General features: G+C 40.8%; 1 protein-coding gene across 1 annotated transcript in view; it reads left to right on the forward strand.

Annotated features, from left to right (window-relative positions):
* Nucleotides 1-25,403, forward strand: part of DNAH11 (dynein axonemal heavy chain 11) — a 294,982-nt gene that overhangs the window by 179,048 nt on the left and 90,531 nt on the right. Inside the window, exons 56-61 of the mRNA XM_034759480.1 lie at nucleotides 285-518; nucleotides 2,323-2,469; nucleotides 13,884-13,997; nucleotides 14,862-15,005; nucleotides 15,603-15,785; nucleotides 16,559-16,660. Coding sequence (XP_034615371.1) covers nucleotides 285-518; nucleotides 2,323-2,469; nucleotides 13,884-13,997; nucleotides 14,862-15,005; nucleotides 15,603-15,785; nucleotides 16,559-16,660 — 924 coding nt within the window. The remainder of the gene's footprint in view (nucleotides 1-284; nucleotides 519-2,322; nucleotides 2,470-13,883; nucleotides 13,998-14,861; nucleotides 15,006-15,602; nucleotides 15,786-16,558; nucleotides 16,661-25,403) is intronic.

The raw sequence follows: 25,403 nt of genomic DNA on the forward strand, positions 1-25,403 counted from the left end.
ATATATGCATATATGCTAGTGACTCTAATATTCTTAGACTTGTATTTTTTTTAAAAAAAAGCCCAAAACATTTCTCATAGAAAATGAGCTTTTCATTCCAAGCTTTATCCAGTGAAAAGTGCTCCAGATCAAAGCCCCAGGGTAGCATATTTTATCTGTTGGGAATTTTGGAATGACAATAATTTAAAGACATGCACTTGGAACGCTCCTTGTCCTGTCCCTTCCTGTCCTCCCCACTTAATATAAGGCATTTAAATTTGTTTCTGTTCCTTCGATGTTTTCAGCCACATGTTCAGGATTCCATTTGCCTTTTTATGGCCTATGCTCACACCAGTGTCAATGAGATGAGTGCAAAATATTATCAGAATGAGAGGCGGTACAATTATACCACTCCAAAAAGTTTCCTGGAGCAAATCTCACTTTATAAGATCCTGCTGGAGAAGAAATACAAGGAGATGTCCAAGCGCATGGAACATCTGGTGAATGGCATTCAGAAGTTAAAAACAACAGCTTCTCAGGTAAATTATCACATATGAGGAAAGACATACTCTTGTCGTTCTCTCTCCTCTAAGGAATGAATATTTTTTCAATCCGACACAGGCAAAATTTGGTAATCTTATATTGAAATGTCTCTGCACCTTTTCGGTAGACTGCTGAGTTCTGGCACTGCTGGTTCAGTGCTGTACTAGGTCTTTGAAACTGGATTTTATTTTATGTATTGCCTTTCAAACTCCAGGTACCTGTACATATCTGTCAAAGAAATGGGTTATTATCTTAACATTTGAACTAGATTGTGGCTCCAAGTCAGAGCCTACCCTGGAGGGGTGAGAAGGGCTCCAGAAGAAATTTTAAGAGGCTCAGAGCACATACTACAGTAGCAGCAGTGCCACCCTGGGAGAAGGTACAGATATGCTCCTTTCTATGATAGCTGGCTGGCTGATGGGGAAAGGAGGATTAGAGGGGTGAAGCCATCACTTCTTCCCACCTCTTTTTAGGAGGCTAATGCTTGCTAGCTGTAAGCAGTGCCTGTGCTCCCCACCAAATGGACTTGTCTCTGCACAGGGATACCAGGAGTGGGAAAGCTCTTTGGCTCCTCTTTTCCCCTCTCAGCCTCAGACACATGCTCCTGGCTGGCAATTTGTTTGCTAAAACTACAAAGTCTCTATGTTTATAGATCTATATAGAATATTTAAACATTCAGTTGCAGTGTTTGCACAGCATTGCAACTTTGTGCTAGTGCATGAGAACCGGGGGGACAGACTTTACTTTTTTCACATTCCCTCAGCTTGGACAATAGGAATAAACAGCCAACATTAAAGACTTTTATTACTGTATTAACAGTCAGCTTTAGGATGCCACATGGTGCTCATGAAACAATGCCTCAAGAGAGTTAAGTGAGAAGATTCCCAGGGTTCTAACAGAGGCAAAGGTGGGGAGAGGTTGTATAATAGGTTTTTTGTTGGGCTTCAGAATTTCACCTTAACGTTTTCCAGCAAACAAACAGAAGAGCCCTCAGCCCTTCTGCTGGCTTTGAGGTTTAAAGCCACTAGTACTGACTTGGCACCTGTCTATATCAGGTTATAGTGAATCTCTTCTGATTTGATACAGAATCAGATCATGGCCAACAACCAGATAAAGTGCTTGGATGAGTAAGAAAACCCAAAGAATAATATATATTTAAAGCCCTTCCATTATGCATGGAAAAATATTGTTGGATATTTTTATGTGGGTGACTAGCATGTCAAGCAATAAATTGCTCTTTCAACAAACAGGTAGCCTTTGTTAAACAAAACCTGATTTTTTTAATGGAAACCCTTCGGCAAATCTCCATTAAAATTAACTATGAAAGGCTTTTCAGAGTGATTAATGAGCATTTTCCAACATGTCCTGTTGCTGCTGTTTATACATTTGCATCTATGTCAGGGCTCGCAGCACCTTGTTGAGCTGCTTACACATTTGGTTTCAAGAACAACCTTGGTCTCTCAGAAACTGGACAGATCACGGTTTGGGCACATCAGAGGAGCTGTTGAGGTTTTGGTGGGTGTGGTTTGATTGTTTTGTATAATTTGTTAGTTCGTTTAGAAAGCAACAAACTTCTCCTCTGAGCCACAGAAATGGGGCTGCAATATGGGAGCAAATCATAACAAGTGAAGATGAAAAATAAGGGATGGATACTATTTTGCTTTGAAATGGAACTGAAAACAAAGTTCAAGTACAAGTTATATCCAAGTGTTATACAGCCCCCTTCAGGAAATGTACATGTTCAAGAAGTGTGCCTGATTAATGACTACTCCAAAACATTTCTTCTCTGTTGCACTGTAGGTAGAAGACCTGAAATCCAAACTAGCCTCTCAAGAGGCAGAACTACAACTGAGAAATCAAGATGCTGAAGCTTTGATTACTAAGATAGGGCTTCAGACTGAGAAAGTGAGCCAGGAAAGAGCCACTGCTGATGCGGAGGAGCGAAAGGTCAGTCTAATTCCTCCATTTAGGGTTGTTGAGCTATATTTAACACAAAATAAACCTTTGTAGGTGAACCATTTTGAACAACTTCCTCTCTAGGGAGCATGAAGTCTAAAGAATTATTATACTTATACATGTAACTGCATTTCAGACCATGATTATCATTTGACCTTTCTTTACATTATGCATTTTCGCAACCTCTTAGCTCTTTTAATGATATGAAAGAACAATAAATACTGAGCTCATTCAAGCGTATAATGGATATGGATCTTCACAATCAGGCCTATTTGTAATACAGTAATGGTCACATAGTCTTCTCTGAGAACTTTAGGTTTCTAAAGGCTTTGTGGTTTTAGTTAAATTGAACAATTGAAATAATATCAAAGTCCATTCCATTGCCTTACACTTATTTCCAAATTTTGAATCTTAAAATCCTTCTATGGGATGTATAAGTAGGGTGACCATATGTCCTGTTTTGGCCAGGACAGTCTCTCTTTTTTTTTTTTTTTTAAAGTTCTGTCTGAGCCGTCCCGACTTTTTGGGGAAAAGTGGGCATTTGTCCTGTTTACTCTTGCCAACTGATCAAATTTGCAAGAGCAAATGGGAAAAATGCCCACCTTTGTCAAAAAAGTGTGAGCAGCGATGGCAGCCCCCTGCAGGGCTTGGATGGGGGGCAGGCAGGGCTCGAGTGAGCAGCGACACGAGCCCCAGCCCCAGATGGGGGGAGGTGTTGGGCAAGCAGCTCATGCCAGCCCCATGCACGCAGTGTCCCGTTTTCCCTTTCGGAAATATGGTCACCCTATGTATGTCTGCATTATTTTTCTCTGCTCTGCTCAGCATATGGAATTCTCTATCAATTTTATTATTAAAAAGATAGAGAAACTAGACTCAAATTCAGGGTTTATCCTGAACCAAAATGTTTAAACCACTAAATGAAGCATCCTATTTTTGCACTAAAAATACAGTGAATATATCTTTATACTATAGTAGCCATTGATCTATTTAAGTCCTCCTACTCTAATAAACTTCTGCAAGCTTGGTATTTTGCTATGAAAACTGATGTAACAAGTCTATGTAGCAAGAACTATGATTCTATGATACAAAGGTTACTATTAGGTGTACTTTATTTTTTTTAATGCAAAATGTTGAGCCTCATTCTGCTTTAATTAAAGATGGTGTTTTTTTGTTTTGCCACTGATACAAATAGAAACTGTATCAGACCCTTTTTGTATCTCTCCAGCTTATGCTAATTATGGACTTTAACCTTTGCAAATCAAATTTTATACAAGAATTTAAAAGATTTGCCATAAATGTTAAAATCAAAATAGTGTCATTAAACTTGCACAGGTTGGATTGCTCAGGAAAAGCTCCCAATTTTTTCAACTACCTTTCAGTGGACTTTTTATTACATCTGTTCTGCATGTTTCCGATAGATTTAGGATTGAGGAATGTCCTTAATACAATTCAGATTACTTCATTAAGCAATTGGGTACAACACTTAGTGTGATTATCATGGGATAATCACACCCCAGGCCATTTTTTTTCGGGCATGAGGCTATGCCTCGAGCCTATAACAATTACCACATTCCCTTTAGTTGTCTTATTGCTCTTCTAAAATGTTTTAATTGGGATGAAGGTATCTGTGTGTGTGTGTGTGTGTGTGTGTGTTACACTAATCCCAAGATATTTTAAAAAGCTGCAGATGGTCTATAAAGATTAATTTGCACCTGTAATTTTTTTTATAAAAAGTGATAAGCAAATGAGAATTCAAGCAGTTTATAAATATTTTGCAAACCATGGAATGTTGGCAATTGGTCACACTTATTTTAATTACTTTAGTTAAAACCTTTAGAGTGGGGAAGTGTGACAGGGTCCCCGGTGTGCAGCCTGGCCTGTGGAACCACTGAGCCTCTCCAAACTCACCAACCTGAGGTACCCCTCACATTTTGATGCTGATGTCAAGCTACAAACATCTAATAAGCACTGAACTTACACAGACATCCACAGGCAGGGACACACCTGTGATACATAAATGATCTCTCAGCCACTCATGAACTATCAATAGGGAGGCTCCAGCTCCCCATCCTGGCATCCCAGAACTGTACCATCTTGCCCTGGGTCAGAACCCTTGCCAGTGCAAATTCATTACCTAATTTGCCACTCCTTTGTGGAAAAGTGGACATGCACCAGCCTTTGTAACCTGAGCAGATTTCCCAAGCACTTTAGACAACTCACTGGTAAAGATAAAGCATCAAAATGAGTTTATTAACTACAGAAAGATAGATTTTAAGGATTATAAGTGGTAGGCATAAAGGTCGGAGATAAACTAAACGTTTAGGATTAAGGTAACTAAGCAAGTGTTGAATCAAACAGCTTTGACAGATGATACAACCAGGTTACAGTTCCTCTATACACAGACTGGACTCTCTTTCTAGCCTGGGACCAGATTTCCCCAGTTCAAAGCCTTTGCCTTCCAGATGAGTTTCCAGGTGTTCACATGGGGAGGGGCGAAGAGAGGCCAAGTGATGATGACACTTCCTCTCTTTTTTTATTTTCTTCCAGTTTGCTGGAAAGATCCTTGCTGTTATGATGGGATCAGGCACTCCCCATTGGTCAAGCAGTCTCCATTTAATACGTGACTTCTCTAAGGAGTCTCTGGGACAGTGGATTCTTTTCTTTATGGGTGTTGAGCTATTAACGCTGTCTGGCTACTGATGGCTACTCCTTGTTGTAACTGAAAAGCTGGTTTTGGGTGTTCCCAACCTCACAACATATTTCAGTAACAATACTTCATAACATCACTTACAATGACAGTACATACAATCCAATGGGATATTAATGTTCAACAGATAAAGACTTTTAAAACAATACCTCAGAAGGTATATTTTGTACAAAACATCATAAACATATCACCATGGTGAATATGGGGATTCCAGGGTGCTACTGGTACAGAATATCACAGGAAGCTAATGGTGTAGGGATTTTGTAAGTTTTAAAGTATTTACTAGATGCATGCTGCCTTTAGAGATGCCCTTCCTATAGGGGAGAGGGAAGGGATGGGGTGGTCGGATCACATTATAATCATCCAGAGAAAAAGGACGAGTCTGGATGGGACCAGATCCATGGTGTAAGCTGGAGTTTGTACAGGAGTCAAGAGAGACTGCTTATAGGTATCACTTCTTTTGAGCTTGTAAACAGTGGCAGCAGCACTGCAGATACTCTGTGGGCAGCTGCAGTCACTCTACCACATCAGAGTAGCTGTACAGCTATAAATGCATTGTGATATGTCTTGCTTTCTAATAAGGAACCTGCCCCCTTCGGAGCAGAAAACAACACTGTCACACTAGTACAGAGTAGTATAGGTATTGTGGATGCTGGAATTACATTGGGTAAGCATGGGGAGTGAGGCTGGAACCACTCTGGCTCCCCCCCCTGCAACTAGAACAATGCTTTTTGTTTGTGTGCTGCACTTGGGTCATCATGTTCACTAGTACAACTACTTTTTACGTGTGATTGTACATTTTGTTTCCAGCTTTCCCAGCAATTCAGATATTGCTTAGGAGCTCTTATCTGTAGGAACTTCTGCCCTGAACTGGACCACCAAAATGTTGGAGGTCAGTATTAAGTCTACCTCCACTTGGAGGAGTGGATTGATTGAAATCACCTTTCTGTCTCCCATTCCCTTACTTTTTTCTTTAAAAAAAGAAAAAAGAAAAAAAAAACCATATGTATAGCTTCTTAGCTGCCTCCAGCCACCAAAAAGCAAAGAGTAATAGCACAATAAACAAGAAAAAAGAAGAGAAAATGAGGGAAATCAGAAAATGGAAATAAAACTAAAGAATAAGCTTGTGTGATATTTTAATTGTCTGTTCTGTTTAATGGAAAGTACTGCATCATATCTGAACCACTGCATGGTACTGTTTATGATGCAGGAGAGTTCAGTTGGTACATGTTCTTACCATTTTTAAATGGTGCTACATATGTTCTATCCAGCCTTGTTGTAGTCATGTTGGTCCCAGGATATTAGAGAGACAAAGTAGGTGGGGTAATATCATTTATTGGACCAATTTATTGAAGAGCTCTGTGCACCTCAAAAGCTTGTCTCTCTCACGAACAGAAGCTGGTCCAATAAAAGATATTACCTCACCCACCTTGTCTCACCACAGCTGTCGGGCTGATCTGCTGACTTGTATCGTCCCATATTAGTGCAGCTTGTCTAACACAGAATTTGTATTTTTTCCCAAGTATAGTAGTATCAGTATCTTAGGCTAGCAGGCTTGCAGCACATGGAGGGAAAGTGTGAACAAAGGAAGAGCTGAAAACTATACACAGTACTTAATTTTAAAGGATGCTTTTTCTGTGATGCAAACCGATGAATGCTGGGAAATTCAACCTATAACTCCCACCAACTCAATCCTGAACTCATGTTGTTTTGGAGGTGGGGAAAGGCAGGAGGGACTGTTAAGCTTCACTTTGAGTTTCCTGGTTTAGCAACGTGTCACTTAATCCGAGTTTATTCCTAGTTTGTTGTTTTCTTGGGTTTCGTATATGTATATATGTATTATAAATACACACACACACACACACGGCTGCCAGCCCAGATTATTGTACAAACAACTACTGTAGCTAGGACATTATCTATTCATAGTAAAAGCTCTTGTGGAGACTTTTTACTGCCAATGCACTGTAGCATCTATCCAAATGTTAATATCCCAATCACTGTAATATTTTTCTTTCTCTGTAATTAGACTTTATTCAAGCAAGACCAAACAGGAAATGTGTGCGTGAGAAGCTAGTTCACATGAGTTGTGAGGTACAAGGATAAAGACCAAACTAAGTACAACTGACTTCAGCCCCAGGCAGCATATCCTTAAAAAATAAGTACAATAACCTCCTAAATATGCATTTGTAAGTTATGCCGAAATCCTGTACTAAGGGCTTGTCTTTATGAGAAATTTGCACTAATATAACCCAAATTGGTTTTTAAACTGATATAGTTCAACCATTGCACAAGGATGTGTGAATGCTCTTATTTCAGTTTTAAGAGTGGCTTAATTTGGTTTAGGTTAAGCCTTTCCTAATAGACTTCAGACAAACTGATATAAAATTCTCTTAAACCAAAATAAGAGTGCTCACAAGGAAGCTGTATTGATTTAACCATATCTGTTTATATTCCCACCTGAAATTAAACCAGTGCAAATACTAGGGGAGCCCATTGTACTGTGTCAGGTTACTCATGAGGTCTCCTTAGAATCCCTGGATATGTGAATGGCAGTGGAGACCATCAGTAAGTGTCAGAACAAGAGAAGTCTCACCTATATAGTAGTCAAGACATAAAACGGGACAACCCTTCAGCTAGAGAGAGAGAAGCTGTGCTGCCCAGCTACACAGAGACTTCTGGGAGAGAAGCCTGCAGGCACTGCCCAGATGGCTATGTCTACACTACCGCGATAAGTCAATGTATGCTACGCAACTTACGTTGAGTTACCGCAGGGGGTCGGTGGGAGAAAATTGCCCGTTGACTTACCTTACTCTTCTCGTTCGGGGTAGAGTACAGGGGTGGACTGGAGAGTGATCTGCAGTTGATTTGGTGGGTCTTTACTAGACCTGCTAAATCGACCGCCGGTGGATGGATCTCAGAGCGTCGATCCCGGCTGTAGTGTGGACCTGCCCTTAGAGACTGAGCTTCCTGTTCCCCGACCAAACCTGCAGAGGCAGGATCCCTACTGCTGCAGCAGCTGGTGTGGGAGCTAAGAGAGTGAGAAGATCTGGTGTGCTGCTGGGGAACAGGGGAATCCTGATATCACAGGGGTAACTTGGAATATCCCTCTGCTACTCCCAAGGAATGATGGGGCCTGCTGAAATTCTAAGAGCTGGCTGCATCAAAGGGCCCCAGCTAAACCAGGATTCCCAGCCAACAACTGGGAGGGAGGGATAGCTCAGTGGTTTGAGCATTGGCCTGCTAAACCCAGGGTTGTGAGTTCAGCCCTTGAGGGGGCCATTTAGGGATCTGGGGCAAAATCAGTACTTGGTCCTGCTAGTGAAGGCAGGGGGCTGGACTCGATGACCTTTCAAGGTCCCTTCCAGTTCTAGGAGATGGGATATCTCCATTAATTATTATTATTATTTTAACTCACCTACACCAGGTTATCTACTCAAGGACCTGGATTCTACAAGAAGCTTAAAATGTATTTTGAGGGATCAAAATAGCCCCGTGTGGAAGAATCTGACAGGTTCAGACTTGAATGAAGCCAAACTGTACGAGACCAGACCGGTGGAGTAACCCTGAGCCTGTAGGGAGCCAAGACAGACCTCTTATCGGCCAGGCCTCAAATAATTCAACTCACATATTAGGTGTCCAATAGTCAAGCAGGAGTTCTGTGGTCACTGGGGAGACACTGAGGTGGTACTTGTGCAAGTGACTGTCCCACTGCACCTAGAAAGGAAAATTACTGGTGGCCTGGGCTATTTTTGATGGTCATATTTGTTTCTGAAATTTGTTCTTTGCTCTAGGGTAGGTTCTCGGGGCACTCAGGACTGTGAGTCACCTTGTTGCCACCTGCTTGCAGTGCAAGGCAGCCTTGCCTGTGCCAGCTGGGTGTTAACGCCCGGACACAATCAGCCTGTCAGCTGCTCAAACACTCTCTTCTAAGCTACACCAGCCCTGACAGTTGAAAATAGCAGCACCTCAGGCCCAAGTCCCTTCAAAGTGTCCCCCTGTGATGTTCAGCCCCTGATCACTGAATGCCCACAGAAATCCCAGATCCTCCATTTCCAAAGGAATAGTGTACCCTAGTTTTGCCTTAGAACACTGTTCCTGCATCACATGCAGCATTTAAGTTCAGTTATAATAAATCAAAGAGAAATTTATTTAAGAAAAAAAGAGATTCAAATAAAAACCAGGGGGAACAAACAGTTACATACAAAACAAAACCATAAAACATGAACTAGGGCCTACACTTATTAACAGTTACCTTTCCTAGCTAATAAAGCAGATTCCCACCCCCAACGTTCAGTCTTTTGTAGCACTCACTAGGCCCAAGGAGCCAGGACCCAACCTTTCATGAAACATTTCTGCTCCTCAGAGAATGGATCTAGAGTATCTTTCTCCATCCTGTTCATATATTGAATCAGTCTGTTGTCTTTATTCACAGACAGGGTGACTCCCTTGCTGTCATATCCTTCCTTTCCACTTCCAGATAGTTTCAATGTTTATAGTTTATCTTTGATGGTTTTCTATTGGCTTCTTTGGATTGTTGCAATGGAGGACAATAAAGCAACGCATTACATATTTGGCTAGCCTGTGCGGAGTGACAACACCCTCCAACTTGAATGGGCCTCCACCGAGACATACGCTTCTCTGGTGACTCATTTTCACTCCATACCATAAGAGCATAATTTTCAAGATAGTTACATTACTCCTTAAATATCACAATGGTTATGGGTATCAATAAGATACACACTTTCAGTAGAGATCTCACATGCTACCTTTTATGGATAAATACCATGAAAGCAATGTATTAGGTATAGTGAGTTTGTCAGGACTGAGACAGGAGTTGCAGTGAACCCTTTGCCAGTTGGCACCAATGGTGTTTCTGTGTCACAGTATGGCCAGGCCTCTCCTACCCTCTCTCCAAACTCTCCACTTTCCATCATGCAAACCGAGCAGAAGCTCAGCAATCCTTGCTTATCTATCACCACCCCAGTTTTAAATCCCCAATTTCAGGGGGCAGCAGTGAGCAAAATTACCCTTTTCAAACTGCCCCCAATCTATTCTTCTTCTACAGAATGACAGTTTTTCAGAGATCATTTCCCTGAATCAGTCCCCTCCCTCTATTCCCCTCTTCTCCCACATGGCAGAGCTGGTCAAACTGATAGGTAGGCCATGAGGTGCTCCCATGTCTAAGGAGACTGTATCATGAGGCAAAGACTAGGAGCTCTCCCACAATCGCTTGCAGCTCAGGGGCCGTCACTTGGCCAGGCAAAGGGACTCAGACTGGACAATATTTAAGACCTCTGGGCTTACCCAGCACCAGCCAAGACTCGTCTAGAGAAACCTCTGCAAGGTCCTTGGGACTACACAAATCAGACCATCGTCACTGATCAAGAACCATTCAGGCTGGCTCTTTGGAACTTCCAGGATCCCCTGAGAAAGGAGCACAACAATTTGATGCCTCTTCTATATATAAATGGGCAAGGAGTGTTGTCCTTGCTCTCTACACAACAGGAAGAATATGGGGAAACCACACAGGCACAACTGGATTCTAAATAATGGTATTTATTAACTATATACAAATACACAAGACTTCTCTAGCTACCTATGTACGCTGTTGCTCTACCAGGCTTCCGAATGTCTTCAGAACAGAAGATAGGGAGGCCCACTTGAGGGCTCCCAAATTATTTAAAGGGATAGTACCCGATTCTTATACATTGTGAGGTGGGGACAAGAAACTCAAGTATATTGGCTGAAGTGGGCCAGATTGTCTCCTGGGGAGAAGGCCACCCGTAGCTGCATCAGAGTGATTTACATAAGGGGGACACTGAACACAAAAGTGGGCTGTCTAAGCTATCAGCAGAGAGACTACGTGGAATGCTCCCTGAACCTAGAACTATTACAGTTGATTTCCAGTACCCCAGGTTATCTCCAGGGAGATCTATTTGCATACAATCAAAATGCAAAGGTGAAACTCTTATTCACCTGAGAAGAAGACCACACCTCACTGGGATTGGACACTCTGACTCAGATCTGTTTTGGCTTTGTGCTTTCCCTGCCCTTCTGCTAGGAAGAGTCACTCAGAAGGTGAAAAAAGAGGAAATTATGGAAGAAGGCATGGTACTGAGAACTGTTTCTATTCAGTCTCTCACCTGACAGGATCTCCTATCCATTAGCCAGGTCCTGATTTTGGAGCGTGACAGCTTGGCTAACCTAGATGGGTTACTTTTCCACAATAATAGACTATCTTAGCATCCCACAGGCTTTCCACCCTCTTAGCCTACACAAGAATTTGGACAAAATTCTACTGATACCAGGCTAGAAAGACAACTCCAGGAAACTAGTCATCCTAGCTCTTCCGGATGTCTTGCAAGATGGCCTAAACTTGGGCCAAAGACCTCCTACCATTATATCTCAATGTCTCAGCACTAAATAGTGTTATAAACACAGGCTCTTCCATGTCTCTTGTAGATCACCCAATGGTAGTCAGGCTCTTTAGGGGAGCATGTCTACCAAAACTAGCAGTCAGTCCTGCCTTCCCTACCTGGGATCTTCCCAGAATTCTGTAGGCTCTCATGACCCATTCAAACAGATGGCATCTAAGTCTCTGCATTTCATTTCCATACAGACATGCTTCTTGATCACAGTCATATCAGAAAAGTCTGAAGCCTCTGCTCTTACTACATCTTCCATAACAGTCATTTTTCATACTACTGAATCGTTTGTTACCAAGATAAACTCTTCTTTCCATACATCACAGAAAATTGTTCTTCCTTTGTTTTTCCCAAAGCCTCTACACCTGTATGAAAGAGTTGTTCAATTTTACCTTAGGAAAACTGATTTGTTCTGCTATCTGTTCATTTCTTTCACCCTAAATGCCTGGGCCTGAAAGCTCCTCCATAGCCAGACATCAAACCAATCCCAAGGGGATCAGTGCCCATTCAACATTCTTCATGGCAGCATCCTGGGCAGAAAGGGAGTCAACCATTGAGGAGAATCTGTCTTGTCCTGCCTCTCCTCCTTTGGCAATGTTTGTGTGAGTTGTCATGCCAATAAAATCTCACTGAATTGAATTGAAATTGTGTAAAGCTGCTATGTAGTCACTCCCAACAACACTGTTTTTACATAGTGCTATTGGGTTCACCTTCGTTCTTCTACAGAAGGAAAATTCCTTGAGTAAAAAGTGCTCCAAGCCATGGTACCTAAATAACTTAATTATACTATTTTTAGTTTCCTCATTCTACGGATGTTGGAGGCCACTCATACTTGTCCATGATGCTCTAAGAGCAAGCCATGTCCCTTCCACTTTCACTCCAGATGAGTACTTCCACAATTGTAATGAAACATTAAATTTTTACTAGTAGATTAAAAATAAAACTTTGTAACAGTAGCACTTTATTCAGCCACATTTATTATACGCTTCTGGAATGAGAGCAGGAGGAGAGTGGTCAAGGTGTGGAGCCTCATGGACAAGTCTGAGGTGCCTATGATATTTGCAGGAAGTGAATAGCAATCCAAATGTCTCTGAATGGCAAAGAGGTCATATCCAAAAAGGAAATTATCAGGTAACAAATTTTGCAGTGTATTTCCAGGGTGGTTTCAGGATAAGAATAATTGCTCTGTGTAGGTGGTAATTTAGCCACTGGTATACAAGTTCTCCCTTACAAAGTGCCTTGTAGCTGTTCTGAAATGGCTTTTTAAATGCATGTTTATTTAATTAGTGGGTATTATTAAAATAGAGCTGACACCATTAAGTTATCAGAAAGCTTAATTTATTTCCACAGTACAAAAGCAATGTCATAAACCAGAAGCTCTGGGCAAATTTCTATTTTTTAAAATTCATGCTGTTTTTCAATTACACAATTACAAAAATCCCAAAGTGGTCTAAATGTCTATTTTCTTACCTGATGTATTAATACAATCAAAACCAATTTTAAAAGAAAATATATATTCCAAGAATAAAACACATTCACCAAATTTAAGCCTGGCATACATTTTTTATTTTATATTTAGTTATAAAACTGTCAGTGTAAACTATTATGATGGAAACTATCAGAGTGTTTAGCTATGACCCTGATCCAGAGTATATTGTGATTACATAACTGGGCAAATGATAGCATAACTTAACCTTTTTTGTCAAGATGCCAGATAAATCTGTCTGAGATCTGCCATTTTCTAGCTCCTCCATTTGCCTGCTCACTTTTTTGCCTCTATTCTTGATATCAATGTGTTTTTCCCTCAAAGAATTTCAGTGGGGTATCCTCCATCTTCTTCCATGTTTCTGCTCAGAAAAGGATAGAACAGGAAGAGGGAGCAACTTCATGATTCAGGACAGCAAAGAGAGCAGCTAGGATGAAAGGAACATGGCGCTCTGAACTCTTTATCAGAAGTAATGGGGTTTGTTTTGTCTGGATGCAGTGGTCTGCAGGAAGAGGAGACTGCAATAGTGGTCTCCCTATAAGCCTGGGGTTGTAAGTAACCTGCCATGTGGAGCTTTAACTTAGCAGAGCTCAGTCACAGCTGGAGATCTGACCCATTGTCTCTTTCTTGGGATTATTGTATGTTGGGAGATTTTTGGTTCTCATGATACAGTAACTGTAGGAGCATAGGATCTGCCACACAGTTTATGCGACAATGCCTAATGTAACTGACTGCACGTGGAAAATTAAGTCTAAGGGTAAACTCTTAAGATTCTTTGTTTGAACAGGTAGTGGCAATCCAAACAGAAGTATCTCTGAAGCAGAGAGAATGTGAAGATGACCTGGTGAAAGCTGAACCTGCTCTAGTGGCTGCTACGGCAGCTTTAAATACACTTAATAAGGTAAGAACCAGGCAGTTTAATGGCTGTGAGGAGCTTCGTTTAAAGGATTTTAATAAGCTATGTATGTCTCAGCCCATTGGTCTTGTTGCTGTACTAATCAATGAAAGCTCAGGAATGAGCTTGTTCCCCAACCTCCCTAGACTGGCAGCCCCTGGGAATTTTGTAGAAGCAGCATAATTAGTATGAAGGAGCACCTTGAACCTCTTGAGTTCTGGCTGGTTGGAAGCATCACTGTGACGTAGGATCTGCTGTGTGTGTATGCAGGACAGGGGGAAGAAGTGCGTGTGCCCAGAAGAAAACTGACAGTCGTATGATGTGTATAGATTATTTTACCTACTGTTATTGAAAGTAGTAGCACTACAGTATAGTACAAGTATATAGGTTATTTTACTGTGATTTATTTCACTGATGATAAAGTCAAGTCACATCGAATAATCTATATTAAATATAATATCGACTGTAACAAGAATAATTAGTTGATTTGGGTTCAAATCCAATAGGAAATTTGCATGAAAAAATGGCTTTTGCATTTTACGCTGTAGAAAATTATATATGTATATAGAATCCATACAGAACATTGCTTGTTCATTTTAGTGCTCCTGGATAGTGATGGCTTCCTTTAACTATCATGCAGATAGTTGCAGCTCTACTTACTATATGAAGTAATGACCAATGGGATCACAAGCAATCAAGAGTCATCGAAGAGTACAGCTGTGCCTTCTTAATCTCTTTATCAGAATGATTCTGCGGTACCTCTACTGCACCAGCAATTGCATTATTTCTCTGTAGACATCTCTCACTTTGCGGATGGCTAACTCTATGTTTGGCAGCTTTCTGCTGATTTTTTGTGTGATTGCTCTTCAGGTTAATCTCACTGAATTGAAAGCCTTCCCCAACCCACCAATTGCAGTAACAAATGTTACTGCTGCAATCATGGTATTACTGGCTTATAAAGGCAAAGTGCCCAAAGACCGAAGTTGGAAAGCTGCTAAAGTCTTCATGGGAAAGGTACTGGACAGTGGGAAATCATCTGTTGGCTATGTGTGGTGGGTGAGAGGAGGGCTAGTTAATTAAATATTACAGTCAAGGGTAGTTTTGAGTCAAATGTAATATCACTTTCTTAAAGACTTAATTGAAAGAGCTGTATGTCATGTTGTTATAAATCATGTCTCCCTGTGGCTTCAGTGGCATATTGAAGCCAACATGAGCACAACTGGGAGTTACTCATTATTTGCAAAACTGAGAGCAGTCAAGTATAAGAGGAAGAAAATTGTATATATGTTTTTACCTGATATTAGACAATTTCCCAAATTAATTGCAAAAAGCGACTCGGGTGGTTGGAGTTTTTTGAGGGGGTGTGATGGGAAGGGTTCTGTAAATGAATGATTCCTGTGAAGATGTGCTTCAGGCCACACTTTTTTCTTTTTCTTTTTTTCAAATTTGTATTCACTTAGTGCTCAGTGCAATCTCCAAAAACAAACTAAATGCAGAGTGCCAATTTTGCTTTTATATTTTAAGGTCATGAAAGCAGGAGTTAACTTGTGATCTTGGAATGTTCTCTGCAGTGTAAATGGATTGGGTACATTAGATCTCTTCTTCTTGTAGGTTGATGACTTCCTGCAAGCTTTAATTAGTTATGATAAGGAGCATATTCCTGAGAACTGTCTGAAAGTGGTCAAAGAACATTACTTGAAAGATCCAGAATTCAACCCAAATTTGGTCCGCACGAAGTCCTTTGCAGCAGCTGGTCTCTGTGCCTGGGTTATCAACATAGTAAAATTCTATGAGGTACTGTATATCAAAATATTTGGTCTCTGACTGGACAAGTAGGTGAATTTGGAAGGATACTACAATAGACGCTTGTGACCATTTCAGCAGACTCAGTGTATTATTTTCAGTGAAGATACAAGATTAAATGCAGATGGAGGTTGAATGGAAAACAGTGCTAAGGCTTGAAAACTTCATTTTTAAAGAACAAATTTGTGGCCATTGGGGTTTGTAATTGTCATTATGATGCAACAGTGTGGACAGATCATATATCTTTCTTCTCCAGATACACATTCCCCCTTCCACTTGAACTAAAGGAAAACTTCAGCTAGCTGTCTACATGACAGGCAGTCTGAGACACAGTTGAGCAATTCTGATTCTCCAGTAGATGCCAGTGATATATATGCAGACTAGTGAGCCCATGGCAATATGATAACTGGATGTCATTTAATTCTGTGCTAAGGAAACAGAAGTTGGAAAGTGTTTGGTATGAGTGGGCAGCGTTCATTTCTATTTAAGATATCCTTAAATACGCTACTGTCAGAATTACAAGGGATAACTCCTCTCCTAGAAAGCAAGTAACATATGTGTATAGCTATAATTATGTATTTAATGTAGGTTTGTATGTATTTCACTACCATGTACAAAGGTAAAGCAAATGTATGCAACCTGTGACTTACAGGTTCATTGTACAGATTAGAAGCTCTTTCATCAGGTGTCATTTGCAGTTTTTGTGAATGAATACAAGATCTATTTTTTGTCCTAATAAAACTATACTCTCTCTATTTCTCAAGGTATATTGTGATGTGGAGCCAAAACGTCATGCATTAGCCCAGGCAAATGCTGAACTAGCAGCAGCCACTGAAAAGCTAGGAGCAATTAGGAAAAAGCTTATTGTAAGTACTGTCTGAACAACGATAGTCCTCTTCCAGTATCTTGAGCTCATTTCATTGGCTTGTGTCCATCTCTATGGCAAGGCACTGACTCTGTCCAGAAAGATAACTGGTTTTATTACTCCCCAGCTCTGAAATGCCATAAAGTCCTTGTTTTAATGTCAAAGATATGGTTGTATTAAGCTTTATTACTACTTTTCCTATAAACCTATTGAAGGGCATCCTGCATTTTCAGTTGGAGCACATTAGGCCATTAACAAGAAATTACAGAATTTCCCCAAAGCCATTCAGCTACATATATAACCAATAGACTTAATAAACAAAAATGGCAATTGATATAAATAACAGAATGATTTGTCTGAGCTGTATATCCCTGCAGAATCAGTTGTTATATGGCTATTGACTTGTTGGTGCTTAGAAATAACTACCAGAATAGGCATTGGAAGCTCATGCCCATTTACATTCATGCTTGGCATTAATTACATAATAAAAATGATATTAAATCCCCTCTGAATCTTTAAGAAAAACATTGAGAAACTTGGAGATGGAAACCAGGACCTCAGCTTCGTCAGACCATCCTGTCTTCTGAGTTATTGGTTGTACCAAAAAAATATATTTACCACTACATATTTATTGAACTCTTTCTCCAGTGTTTATATTCAGAGCCACATATGCTTACTTTCTGGACAAAAATAACTCTTTACTGCTTTCTTTACTCCTCAGCCCTGCTGAATCAACTTAGCTGTGAGAAAGTGATCTGGGATGCTGTCCTGTCTTGCTCATTGTCAGATTGTTAACAAAATTCCAATAGAAGGAGCAGATTCTATCCTGAGTCAGACCTGTGCAACTTCATTTCTAACTGGGGAGAATTTGGCCTGCAGAATCCTTGTTATCAGGGAGTGACATACAGAAGGAAAGGACCCAGGTTGACTTTCAGATCCCAGACTGAATTTGCAAGGCTGGCAAATAGGTGGTTGAGAGGAGGGGGAATAAATCCTTTTAAGCATGTGTGATGGTAATAATGATCTGGAAGTCATTGAGAGATAGCAAATGTGGGACTCCCACAGTGCCTTTCTTTGTCAGTTTTCAGAGTAGAGAGCTTGTGCTTTCTTGTTCTGTGCTTAATAGCACTATTACTGTCTGCTTATTCTTCTTATAATTCAGTAAGGTCCCATCTCTGAGTCCAGTTTCTGACCCTTGATATATGTGCATTTCCCATTTATTTTTTTCCCTTATGAATTTCTCTACATGTGGTCATGTGCTTATTTTGCTTTAATTATGGTGAGTTTCCTGTAGGAAAAGTTGGACACCACACGTTAAGTTACTGTTCCCCTTGCTGTTATCTTTTTCCCGTATATGGCCAAATATATCATCACATACCATATTTAACATGAATATTTTTCTCAATAGCCATATAGAATACACTTCCTTTTGCAGAGAGGCTGGATGTGGTTACTTTTTCTAGTAAAACGGACAATAGAATGACAGGTTACAGTTCTGTCTTTTAAAAAAGGTTAGTCAAGTCCAGAGAAGATTGTGAGGAGCTTCAGAGGGATTTCACCAAGCTAAGTGAATGGGCAAAACTATAGCAGATGAAATTAGATATTGATAGGTGCAAAGTAATACATGTTGGAAGGAATAATTTGATCTCCTCCTCCACCTTTCCGGGTTCTAAGTTAACAGTATCATGTAGGAAAGAGACTTGGACATCATTATAGACAGTTCAATGAAGACCTCTGTTCAATGTCAGCAGTGGTCAAAAACTCAAACACAGTGCTAGAATGCATAAGAAATTGTTGTGTAATTGCTGACTTGGTATATTGATTAATTTCTTAGACTGCAGTGATCGATCAGGGTTCAGTCTCCTGGATGGCCACAGCATCAGGAAAATTATTACTAATATTGTTAGAATGAGGGACCCGAGGAGCACACAAGAAACAATTGCAGTTAATCACAAGGCCGTTTATTAACCAATCCGCTAAGCAGAGAAACAATCCCAGAAACACTGAAATCCAACAGCAGGGAGAGAGTGCAAAGTGTTTAGCCCTGTGACTGGCCTCATTCATATCTGCTGGGGAACTCTAGAGTGTCTGCCACCTCCTCCTCATCTTCACTGTTGCTATCACCCTCAGTACGCGTCATCCTGATGTCTCTTCAGGTTCACAGGCCGGGATACAACTTCTATAATGTGTTATGCTAAAGCCCACTGCGGTTGATACATATGTATGAAAGTTTCCTTATCTGTGCTTCCACAGCCCACTAAATTTGGGGTGCCGTGTTTTTCAGAAGCTAACTTGTTACTTACCTTTATACTCATTAACATTTACATCCCTCAATCACCATAATAACTGGTTGTTACCACATTGCTGACACCCTATGTCTGCAAAAATTCCCAAAATGTTATAACCAGCTTTAACTGGTTATATCTGGTACATCGCAATACATTTTCCCCCAGACAGTAGCACTTAACACATTTACTATAACAGCACAATTTCCAGCACGAGGTTATTTATCAGTTAGCTAGTCATGTCAACCCATTCTTCAGCCTGAAGCCCTGTTTGGCTAAGCTAAATATCTTACAGGCCTGAGTCATGTATGCCCTATATTAAAATATTAATTAATACTTATATTTCACATCTGTATTCGAAATATACCCAATATCTTTTATCCTTGGCTATAAAATGGAAGAGAGAACAATGCAGAAAATACAGCACCATTATATAAATGAATGGGTATGGCCTCTTTTGGAACACTGTATGTAGTATTGGTCACCCCATCTCAAAAAAGGATCTTGCAGAATTAGAAGGGGTTCAGAGAATAATTAAGGGCATGGAAAAAGTCTCATATGAAGAAAGATTGAAAGAGTGGAATTGTTTACCTTAGAGAAAAGGCAAATAAGAAGGGACATATAAATGTATAAAATAAATGGCATAGAGAAGTTAACTTAGGAACTTCTATTCACTCTGTTATGTAACACAAGAACAGAGAGAGTAAATGAAATTGAAATGTGGCAAATTCAAAGAAAATACTTTCCATGCAATGCATATTTAACCTGTGGAACTCCTTGCCACAAGACAGTAATAGATTTTTTTTTCAAGGCCAAACGGGATTGTTATGATGATCTAGTCTAATCTCCTGCATAATACAGGCCACTGTATTTCACCCAGTAATTTTTGTATCAAGTCTGTATCTTGTAGTTGAGCTAGTGCAGGGGTCGGCAACCTCTGGCACGCGGCTCGCCAAGGTAAGCACCCTGGCGGGCCGGGCCAGTTTGTTTACCTGCCGCGTCAGCAAGTTCGGCCGATCGCGGCTCCCACTGAGCTATCCCTCCCCCCATGTGCTACCTTCTACAGGGCGCTCCATTCGCAGTCTCTTCTGAAATGCCCCAGGTTTGACACTGAATACAGTTCACCAGGGATTTGAAGGTAGGCAGTACAGGAGAGTGCTGTAATAGAACAGTAGGGAAGAGTCACATTGTGGGGGATCTGGACCCTGTAATAGTGGGCATGGAGAGAAGGTAAATGTGATCATTTAGGGGAAGAGAATGTGAAATGGGCACCCCACAGACCAAGCACCAGACCTTACCCCCCTTCCAGCTGCCAAAAACCTTCTGTAGCCAGCCTTCCTGATAAGATCCTTCTATCCTTTACTTCGTTTGTGGCCTTCCACAATACAAGAAAAAATGAAAATTGGGGGTCTCTAATATTTAAAGATGGTCACTCCTGATCTAAAGTGCCAGCCCTTCTCTCTCTACATCAACAGTAACCGCAGTCTGAGTGAGCCCAGGAAAGCTTCCAAGGCTAACTAATCACCAGGTGCCTATACATACCACCACAAGCAGGTATTCCACACGTGTAAAATAACTTACACCAGTGTCAAATCAAGCAGTGTAATAAAAAGATAAAGATTTTCCACATCAGTTGTGAGCACTAGTCCCCATTACTACGATGTAATTAACAGCCTACTCTTTATATAAATGGGATAAGAATGGTGAGAGTTACTTTTCTGTCAAGAATCTCTTGATTCTGAAGTAGGCATACTGAAGTAGGCATTTACATTTTTCCTACAGCTATCCAAACATTAGTCCATCCATTCACTGACCTCTATCCTTCAATGCACTCCCGTTCCCCATCCCAGTCTTTTGAAGAATAATAGAGTTAAAGGCAGTGTGTCATTAGTGAGCTCTGTCTGTAGACTAGACTCATGGATTTCCAAATGGCTCCCTGCCCTATGTCCCAGTACCTTTTTATTGGCCAGCAGAGAAAGTTGTAAATATTTTTCAAATAGAATTTTTTGTAGATAGCAGTTTTCTATAATGATTAATAATCATTGCAGCCATTAGTCATTAATCAATAATATATAGTCAGCTTAGGTGACACTATGAGCTTCACCTTTCACTTTTAATGCCTTCTAAAATATATTGTAAAATGACAAATTAAAATCCTTGTCAAGTGCAAACAATATCATAATGATTTCGTGTAGTTTTTTTTTAAATGACAGATATACCTACTGGTGCAAATGCTGTACATTGTTTAAATATTTGTGGTGTTTTAACACCAATTAAAATTACTAAAAGAAAAATTAAGTGCACAGATTTCTTCTGAGTGTAAAACCTTTAAGACTGGGTTTACATGCACATGCCCAAGCCTGGAAACACTCACTTCAGTGATGGTTCCCAATATTTTTAATGGGACCACTTATGATACTAGGTACTATACTCTGAAGTAAATGTATGGGGGAATCAGGGCCCATATTAGGAGATACAATAAATAGAAAACAGTTCCATTTAAAAAAAATTAACTGATAAATATTTGACCCAGCATGACTCGGCAACCCCACTGTAAAGACATTATAGTCCATTACTTCAATAGTGTTGGGGGCATACTATTGAAGTAATGGACTATAAGTAAGACCATATGCTAAAAACCCTTGTGTAAATTGTTTATACACACACAGAGATAATACGGTGTGTATTAGAGCTCAGCCTAGGCAGGGTCGAGCTAGGTTGATATTTGGATGAGAGATATGTTTTTATTATTCATCTTTAAAATTGTTTGCATAACACCACAAATTTATCCATCACTTTATAATGGTGTAAAATACATTTCTTACCTTAAAGAGATTACAATCTAAGGGCCTAATCCGGCTAGCATTTACTACTGAGTGCAAGTGCTTGCTACCATCAGTGATCTAACACAGTGGTCTCCAAAGTGGGGTGCGTGTACCCCAGGGGGTGCGCAAGAGGATCCTTTGGGGTGCGCAGCAGGAGGAGCGCCGCTGGAGCAGCGCTGATTTTTTTTCTCCTCCCTCGGCAGTTCAGCCGGGAGCAGGGGGTGTGTGCTCAAAAATTTTTTGCTGATGGGGTGCACGATCAAAAAAGTTTGGAGACCACTGGTCTAACAGAGATTCCAGGGCAACATTCATAGTAGTACATGCTTTGCTCAGTAATAAGTGTTTAAAAATGAGTGTGTATGATCCCATAGAATTTAAAGTGATTTAGGATGAAAAGCTCTATATAACTATAGTTATACAAACATTGGTGTAGCTGACAGGAAGTGTATTGTATTATAATAGCAGTTTACTTTAGGTATGTTGAAGGTCATGAAGCTAAAAATGCATCCTGATCAGAAAATGCCATAGAAGCAAGAAATTGAGATAGATTGTTCTTAGAGGAAGATCACTGGCCAGATTCATCAGTACTTTCTGCATGACAGGCACTGCTTTCACTCTTCGATGATTTTTGTTCAGGAAAATGTATGTATAATTGCAATATTGCCAATTCTCGTGATTTTTTCATGAGTGACAGGATTTTGGCCGGGGGCTGGAGTCCGGTCTTTCAATAATGTGAGAAGCTCCAGTCTTCTAACCAATTTAAGCACTGCCAGGCAGCAAACCTCTTCTGATTGGTTGCTTAGCCCCAGCTGGTGGGTAAATGGGGCAGGCAGCCAATCCCAGCTGCTGCAGGAAGAGAGCTCTCTTCCCCTTCCCCTCCTCTCAGCAACCTGAATCTACCCTCACAGGAAGGAAGGGAGGGAACAGGGGGGAGCTACAGAACCCAGTGGTTCAAGATGGCTCCATTTCCTCTTTTTCCCTTTTCTTCTGTGAGCAACAGGGACAGGGTGGCACTGTTGCTTCTGCATCCCCTGGCCTGGGAAGAGGCAGAGGGAGTGAAGAACCCCAGAGCTGCTCCCCACCATCCTGGAAGGCTGGGGGGGCTGAATAGATGGAGGGTGGGTGCTGAACTAATGTATGGTGGGGGCTGTTGGGGCAGCTGAACTGATGTGGGGACAGGATTGATTTGGAGGTTGGGGGGCAGAATTAATTGCAGGGATTGCAGGGATGGGGATGGGCAGAGGGGGGAGGTGAAAAATCTCCTTACCCAATAAATATGGGAGAGTGGGAAACACTAACTGTGTCTCTCTCTCACACACACTAGGGATGGGCAGGGGGAGTGCAAAAGACAGACCCAAAATAAAACACAATATAATGTTTGGGGTTTTTTTAAATTGCATGAATGTTTGGGGAAAATCTCATGATTTTTTATGTTTTGAGGTTGGCAATACTGTAATTGGCACTTCTCCAGGAAAAAAAAAAAAAGGAAACTCCTGACTGTGTTCTGTCTTTATGATGCTAAATTCCCAGTTGCTGGCCTCTGTAAATGGGCCCTGGTCAATATCTGTCAGGAATTGGGGCAGGAGCAGTCAAGCCTAGTGATCAGAGCCAGGATACACAAGCCAAGGGCCAGAACTGAGTTACCTGGAGTCAGGGAAGGAAGGAGCAACATTGAGCTGTAACAAGGCCGGGTGTATCTACACAGCAGGTCAGTGGTCTGCCTTGATGCACAGACGGCCTCCAGATGTTTTCCCTAGGTCTTAAATAGTGTACCTGGGCCAATATGGGAATGTGGTAGGCTCCTCTAGCCAGGGCCTCTCTGGAAGGACATCCAGTGGTGCTTGGCCTCACAAGGCTCACAGCCCATCAATCACTGCTCTGCCAGAGCTGTTGGGTGGCAGCATGGATGTGGCAATTGCTCATGGACCCACAGGCCTAAGTTCTGGCTCCCCAGATCCTCACAGTATGGTGGTTACAGGGTGAGCTGTGCTTTAGACCCCCTTTTAGCTCCTGTCAAGTGCATCTCTTTGGTGACAGGTTTCACTACCTTCACCCCTTTCTGGGTAGAACCACGCAGTCCTACCACTCTAAGACTGGATCTCTGGGCTGCAGCTCCTCTGTTTACCAACTGTGATAACAGGACAGACCCAGCTGTGTTTGGCACCTGTAATCCGTCTTCCTCCAGGAGCCTGTAACCAGCAGCTGATTTAAAACCAGAAGAGCTGCTTCTAAGCCAGTGGTTTTCAACCTGTGGTCCACGAAACCCTGAGAGTCAACAGACTATGTCTAAGATTTTCAAAGGGGTCTGTACCTCCATGCAAAATTTTTAATGGGTCCACAAATGAAAAAAGGTTGAAAACCACTGTTCTAAACAAAGCATTATTTATTCACCCAAAGGTACATAACAAGCAGAGTGCAGAGGGATAAAACTACAGAAGGCCTATATGCCTGTCTTATACCTAAACTTTTTTTTCTTTCCTTGCAAGTTTTGGGTAAGTTCTGTTCAGCCCAGACCCCCATTCCAGGTTTGGGGGAGAAAGTCCATGCAGCATTCTCTGTGTGTCTCTGTGGCAACTCCTCACTAGAGCTGGTTAAGACTTGGAATTTCTGTTATGTGGGAAATTTTGACATTTCAAAGTTTTGTTTTCATTCCATTCTTGAAATTTCCCATAAAATGAAAATTCTAAAAACTTTTGTTTTGGAAATTTGTTGGAATTTTATATTTCATATACTTTTTTCTTTTTCTTTTTATATTCCTTAATGACATGTCATATTATTCAATGGTACTACTGATATCATAATATAATAGTTGAAAAATTCTATTGTTTTTATTTTATTACTAAAATCATTAAGAGCATCTGCTATTTAGTACTAATTGAAAGATTTTAATGTCTTTTCTAGATAGTCTCCGCTCTTTGTGTTGTGTTGAAACAGTTTAACACAGTGTTGCCTCCTTGGGCCATTGTGTCTTTAATGGTTTAGTGCCACTTTGATCCTAGGCTTGGGAAAAAATAACCTGGTCTGACTGGAACCAGGCAGGTGGGCATTCCTCAATAAATAGCTCCTGCATTGTTTCCATGAGGACCCTTTGTATTCTCACTGGTGGTACCTGATCTTTGTCATTGTTTTGCTTCCTGTTTGTTCCCCCTAACAGTCTCCTTTGATTGTACTCTATGCAGTCAGGCAGGATAATATCAAGCAGGTAAACTGAGATACATATTTCAGAGTAGTAGCCGTGTTAGTCTGTATCAGCAAAAAGAATGAGGAGTACTTGTGGCACCTTAGAGACTAACAAATTTATTTGAGCTTAAGATTTTGTGGGCTAAAACTCACTTCATCAGATGCATGCAGTGGAAAATACAGTAGGAAGATATATATATATATATATATATACACAGAGGACATGAAAAAATGGGTGTTGCCATACTAACTATAATGAGAGTAATCAATTAAGGTGGGCAGTTATCAGCAGGAGAAAGAAAAAAAATTGTAGTGATAATCAGAGTGGCCCATTTCCAACAGTTGACAAGAAGGCGTGAGTAACAGTAGGGGGAAAAAATTATAGCCACCTTAATTGATTACTCTTGTTATAGTTAGTATGGCAACACCCATTTTTCATGTCCTCTGTGTATAT

Source organism: Trachemys scripta, chromosome 2 (assembly GCF_013100865.1).
Source record: "Trachemys scripta elegans isolate TJP31775 chromosome 2, CAS_Tse_1.0, whole genome shotgun sequence".
NCBI classification, from domain to species: domain Eukaryota; kingdom Metazoa; phylum Chordata; order Testudines; family Emydidae; genus Trachemys; species Trachemys scripta.